Here is a 6,563-nt window from a genome sequence, read left to right as displayed (position 1 = left end):
ACTGGAGAGAGAAGACGACTAAAAGACCAAATACGGCACATCCCAAACAACAAACTCAAACTAATTCTGCAATATAGCTCAAGAGGGTCTCATGACATCCTGAACAGAGGGTCCATTTTAAAACTTCTAGAAGAATTACCAGGCTTGCGACATCTCAAATCAAGTACTTTGGTGTCAATTGAATTCAAACCAAACCCTCACCAACCAGGCCCCGACTCCACGATTACAACATGGACCGAACACATCTTCATAGAATCAATCCTAACACAGAGGGAGGAATTCGCGTTTTGGGGCATAGAGCTAAAAAAGGTGGAGCCCGCACGATATCCCAGTCCGTTGCAGAAACAAAAGGCGCTAAAGGCCCATTCAGGCAAATCACAATCACATTCGCCCACCAGGATGCAGCTACACATGAGAGGCATCAACAAGCTCCCCTGGTATCAACCAAAAGGAATGTAGAATGAATCAACAGAAGATCAACAGCAGGAAAAGAGCAGGGCTGCATGATCTGTTCGTGGAATGTCAACGGACTAAACACAAAGCTGGAGTTCATCACTCAATACAACATACTTTTGTTTCAGGAAACTTGGCAGACAAAAAACTCGCCTCTAGTGGGATACAAAGAATTTTTTACACCAGCATATAAGGAGGCACGTCCCTGCAGGGCAAAGGGAGGCCTATCAATCTTTATGTCCACCGATTTCCTTTGGTCAGTCAGTTGTATTGAATTAGTCTCCACATGGATGCAATGCATCAAAATTGAAATTTCGCCTATCATTGGCCTATTGATCGTAAACTTATACATGCACCCTGGTGGAAAACATAAAGGGAAAAGGATACAGCAACTAATTACCGCAATTAATACATTGAAATCCACCTACCCAAGCGATAACATACTAATAACTGGAGATTTCAACATGAACTTATTTCAAGGTCTGGAGGGACCTCTACCTACCTCTATTGAGCCATGACAGGGCAATCAAAGCAGACAATGTGCAATGGGGAGGAAATGTGCTGCAGAACTGGAAGCCCTCTACTTGTACACACTAAACGGAAGAGGTCACTTGGACAGACCGGCCGCCCTAACGAGGGTCACTAAGAATTCAGGTTCAACAATAGACTACACATTGGCTGACCCCGATCTATTTACTCACATCAAAGACTTCCACATTCAGGAACTGGGTGAAAGCGATCACTAGCCACAGACTTTCAAACTATCAATCCTACTAAACAAGTCCGAGCAAGCGCAGCCTTTAACATTGAATACTCAACTCTTTAACCTGCAAAAATTAAATTGGAAAGAAGACAGCATTTCCAATTTAATGGAGACATGCCACTCACTGCTCTCACCACCAGCTACATCAAAAAGACATAGTAAAGACCTGGGAGTCCTTCGTAGTGAACATCAAAAAAAAATATCAAACCAATCACAGAGGACCCCAAACAATAAGAAATGGAGGAGGGAAATGGTACACTCCAAAATTGCGTTTATTAAAAAAGCAACTTATTTCTTATCTTAGGTCTCAACGTAAAAAGGATCCTCAACTATCGCAACAAACCCTGAAAAAAATTGAATCCTTAAAATAAGAGCTAAAACGTGAGACCAAATTGGCCAAGCAAAAGCACAAGGAAAAACTAGAGTGTACTATATTTCATGCTAGCAAACAGCTAGCAAACAGCGGAATTCCAAAGACTTCTGGGCAAAAATAAATTTTATGCTTAATGGCAAACACCGACAGTTCAATTCGGATATGACTGATCAGATTTGGGGCACTCACATTGATCTACTATACAACTTTACGCATGATACATCCTCAGATAACACACTCGCAACTCCATCAATACAATATGCAGACGACATTGTGCTTCTCTCACAAACTCTGCATGGCCTACAACGGTTGAATGAATGAATGAATGAATGAATGAATAAAATATTTAATAAAGCGCACGATGGCCGAGCGGCTTCCTGGCGCTGGGGACCTGATCAGAACTCAACAGAGGGGACCCAAGGAGACTTAAGAGGGGAATGCCTGAGAGAAGAGAAAGGTTTTAAGAGCTTTGCGGAAGTGAGTGTAGATGGGAATGGAGCGGATGGAAAGGGGAAGGCTGTTCCAGAACTGGGGGGCCAGGACAGAGAATCGAGTGCCCCCTGTTCTGGATTTACGGAAGCGAGGGATATGAAGAAGAGAAAGAGAAGAGGAGCGAAGAGTGCGGGCCGGGACATGAGAAGAAACAAGACAGGTGATGAACAGGGGCGCAGAGCGGGAATGAGCCCGAAAAGCTAGACAAGCCAGTTTGAAAAAGGATCTAAAGCGAACAGGGAGCCAGTGAAGTGATTTGAGAACCGGGGTGATGTGTGAGGATTTAGGGAAAGAAAGGATAAGACGAGCAGCTTGATTTTGGATGGCCTGTAGACGGCGGGATTCGTAAGCAGGGATGCCCACGTACAGGCTGTTCCCATAGTCAAGGCGGGAGATGACAAGGGCCATGACTATGGATTTAAGTGCATCGGTAGAAAAAAAGCGAGAAATTTTCCGAATTAAACGGAGAGAAAAGAAACAAGAGGACACCACGGAGCTGATCTGACTGTGCATTGATAGGTCATGACTGACCTTAATCCCAAGAGTGCGGACAGAGGAAGCAGGCACCGGGGGGGGGCCAAAAGAAAGGGGCCAGTGTGCCGGGGACCAAGGGTTGGAAGGACCACCAGTGAGAACAAGTTCCGTCTTATCTGGATTGAGCTTCAGATGGTTGGCGCTCATCCAGTCAGAAATGAAAATTAAAGTAGAACAGAACTTGGAAAGGGAATCAGGAGTAGAAGAAAGATCAAAGACGAGCTGGAGGTCATCTGCGTAATTGTACACAGAGACCCCCAGCTCAAGAAGAGAGGTGATGAGAGGATGAATATAGAGATTGAAGAGAAGAGGGGAAAGAGAAGAGCCTTGGGGAACGCCACAAGTGACTGAGCGGGGAGGAGCAGAAAAGCCGGGGAGATGAACTGCCTGGGACCTGTCCCGAAGGAAGGACGCCAGCCAGGAAAAGGCCGCACCCCGAATGCCCGCTGCGCTGACACGGTCGAGAAGGATGGAATGATCGACCGTGTCAAACGCAGCGGACAGATCGAGGAGGACCAAAGCTTGGGGGAGATTAGAGTCGGCTTTCCTCTTGAGCTCGTCCAAGACTGCGAGGACCACCATCTCCGTGGAGTGGCCCGGGCGAAATCCTGCTTGATGGGATGCAAGAAGGCCATTCTCCTCTATATAAGTGGAGAGGCAGGAAGTGACATGGGCTTCAATGATCTTGCCGAGGTAGGGAAGAAGAGAAATGGGTCGGAAATTAGAAGGAAGAGAAGGGTCTAGACCGGTTTTTTTTAGAATGGGGAGGACTACTGCGGATTTGAAGGAAGAGGGAACTGAACCAAGGGCCAAAGAGGAGTTGAGGAGAGCAAGAGGGGGGGCAGGACAGTTGGTGAAAAGAGTTTTGAGAATGCGTGCTGGCGCGCAATCCACGGGAGAGCCAGACTTGATTTTGACCAGAAGTTTTAAGAATGAATCAGTAGAAATAGGAGGGAAAAGAGCGAAGGAGAAAGAGGGACAGGTGGAGGGACAAGTAGGACGAGGTTGAGGTACTGTGGGAATGTTGGCTTTGATCTTCACGATCTTGTCGATAAAGAAGTCATTAAGAGAAGAGCAGAGGGATTGTGAGGGAACCAGGCTAGGGGTGGAGCGATCAGAGGTGGCAAGATTATGAACCAGAGAGAAGATTTCACGGGGTTTATTGGCCGCGAGAGCTACTCTTTCAGAAAAGTAAGCGGTTTTGGCCGCTAAGATCGCTTTTTTATATTCAGTAAGGAGTGATTTGTATTTGGCGCGCAAGGAAGAGCAATAGTTCCGTCTCCAGTGGCGTTCCGACCGTCTAAGGTCGAGTTTGAGTGTTTTAAGTTCTGGAGAGAACCATTTGTGCGCGTCGTGGGAGCGAACCGCCTTGATCTTTCGGAGCGGAGCGACTAGATCGCACGAAGAGGAAAGCCATGTGCCAATGGCGTTGACCTGGGAGTCAAGGGGAAGATTGGTGAGGTTAGGAACAGAGGAAGCCAAAGTGAGCGAGAGGGAATCAAGATCGGTCCGATTCCAACTACGGGCTAAGATGTTTTTCGGAAGGGGGGGCTTGTCGACCGCTCCCAGATGGATGGAGAAGGAGATGGAAGAATGATCCGACCAGACGCATGGGGATGTGAAAAGAGATGAGACAATGGGGCGTGAGGACCAGATTTGATCCAAAGTATGACCATGGACGTGAGTAGGGACTGAAACGTGAGATGTGAAGTTTAAACATTGGAGAGTACCAGAAAAATCTTTTGAGGGGAGGTCTTCCTTAGGGTCGCCCGGCCAATAATTAAAATCGCCGAGCAGAAGGACGGAGGAATTGTTGACCACAAGAGTGGCCATAAGGTCCTGGAGGGAGGCTACAAAAGAAGGCATAGATTGGGGGGGGCGATACACAAGGACAACAGTGAGGGGGGCAGAGAGATTGAGAGAACGGGCAACAAGGTAGTCTACATTGGATATGAGGGGGTGATTAAGAAGTTGAAATTTGAGGGTCGACCGAATGATCATCGCCACCCCTCCCCCCGCCCTGCCGTCCGGACGGTCAGCCCGGAGGGCATAATGGGTGTCAGGAAGAATGGCTAAGAGGTCGGGAAGGGAGTCGGCAGAAAACCAAGTTTCAGTCAGAAAGAGGAAATCAGGGGAATCGGTAGTGAGAAGGTTGAAGAGAGCTGTCTGGTGTTTGACAGCAGAGCGGGTGTTAAGCAATATAGCAGAGGCTATAGTGGGGGCAGGGGTGGGAAGGGATCGTGGAATAAGGGAAGAGTCAGCAGCGGGTGGAATGGGACTAGAAGGAGCCAGAGGAAGATGAGGAGGGGTAGAGACAGAAATGCCAAGTGTGTCAAGGTGTCGCAGGAGGGAGGGCGAAGGGGGGGAAGCAGCGGTAAGAGCCATGAGTTGAGCTGGGGTATACGCCAAGGAAGGGGCAGAGTGCATGGCCCCTGGTCCCGGTCTGTCGCGGACGGGCGCAGACGGGCTTAACTTAGGCGCAACTTCGGCGCGCCTTCGTCGCGCCCGCTGCGCTCGTCCGCTGCGCGGCCGGGACTGGGCAACCATGATATGGGAACACATGGGGAGAAGGAACAGGGGGCGTGGCAAGGGGGGAGGGGCCAAAGAACAGCTGCACCGAGCCCAGACCCGCCCAAGATGGTGGAGCCGCCCGTCCCACTCCAGGAGTCAGGCGAGGAGGGGGCGATCAGCGGAGGAGGTCTGGGTCGCGTGCAGGGGCAGCCAGGAAGGACTGGAGCGCTAGGTCCAAAGCGCTGAAAAGCGGAGCAGGTAGGCAGATAAAAACTATCCCAAAGAAATGTCACAAGGATTAAAAAGCAGCGTTGCTCCCGGAGACGCCTCGGGAGTTCTGGGGTGTAGCAGGATAGGCGCGCATACAGCTGACCGCCTTAAGAACTTGTCGAGGGGGGAGGGGCCAAAGAACAGCTGCACCGAGCCCAGACCCGCCCAAGATGGTGGAGCCGCCCGTCCCACTCCAGGAGTCAGGCGAGGAGGGGGCGATCAGCGGAGGAGGTCTGGGTCGCGTGCAGGGGCAGCCAGGAAGGACTGGAGCGCTAGGTCCAAAGCGCTGAAAAGCGGAGCAGGTAGGCAGATAAAAACTATCCCAAAGAAATGTCACAAGGATTAAAAAGCAGCGTTGCTCCCGGAGACGCCTCGGGAGTTCTGGGGTGTAGCAGGATAGGCGCGCATACAGCTGACCGCCTTAAGAACTTGTCGAGGGGGGAGGGGCCAAAGAACAGCTGCACCGAGCCCAGAGCCCAGACGGTTGATTTCCAAACTTGCATTGTACATCTCCAAAGCAAAATTACCAATAAACCTCAAAAAATAAACATCCTATGCTTCTCCAGTTCTCGAAAGAAACAACCAAAATTTGTCTGGAGGATAAACTCTTCTATCTTAACACAGGTTGACAAATATAAATACTTGGGCATCCTACTTGACCATCAACTAAAGTACAATTACCACTTAGATCTGGGGAAATCAAAATCCAAACAACTTCAATTTGCCTTTAAAACCATACAAAAACATTTAGGTGGAAGTTCAAGCGGACATATGCTAAAGATCGTAGCAGCAAAATTCCTGCCATCGCTCACATACGGCTCGGAAATGATGGCAACCATGGACTCTACAGTGCTAAATCTTGCCCAATCCAACCTTTTTTCGATCCCGCGACACATTTCACAAGCCGAAATACGTCTGGAATATGGATTAACAAACCAGACTCCGGCAAGACAAGGAGCCCTGTCCAAATACTATTGGCGAATGAGGGACGCCGAAGACAACTCACTGGCCCACCTCTGCTGACTAGAAGTCGAAAAACAGGCTAGGTTCTCCAATTCAACATGTAAGTCCCTTAGGCAAGCGCTTCTATCGTTAAACCTGGAAGAAGCCTGGCTTTCACCTATGTCTTACAACGCTTTTAAACAGATTACTAACAGAGCCATCAAA

General features: G+C 49.1%; 1 protein-coding gene across 1 annotated transcript; it reads right to left on the bottom strand.

Moving 5' to 3' along the window:
* Window positions 1–1,267: 1,267 nt before the first annotated feature.
* Window positions 1,268–5,177, bottom strand: LOC147731694 (uncharacterized). The gene is made up of 2 exons (XM_086954238.1): window positions 3,523–5,177; window positions 1,268–1,280 (listed from the first exon to the last, which is right to left on the bottom strand). Exons 1-2 carry the CDS (start codon window positions 5,175–5,177, stop codon window positions 1,268–1,270), a joined length of 1,668 nt encoding a protein of 555 aa, XP_086810364.1.
* Between the last annotated feature and the right edge of the window lie 1,386 nt (window positions 5,178–6,563).

This window comes from Lissotriton vulgaris, chromosome 2_1, assembly GCF_964263255.1.
Source record: "Lissotriton vulgaris chromosome 2_1, aLisVul1.2, whole genome shotgun sequence".
In the NCBI taxonomy this organism is placed as follows: domain Eukaryota; kingdom Metazoa; phylum Chordata; class Amphibia; order Caudata; family Salamandridae; genus Lissotriton; species Lissotriton vulgaris.
The sequence above is the reverse complement of the archived record's forward strand: the minus strand, read 5'-3'. Positions and strand labels throughout refer to the sequence as shown.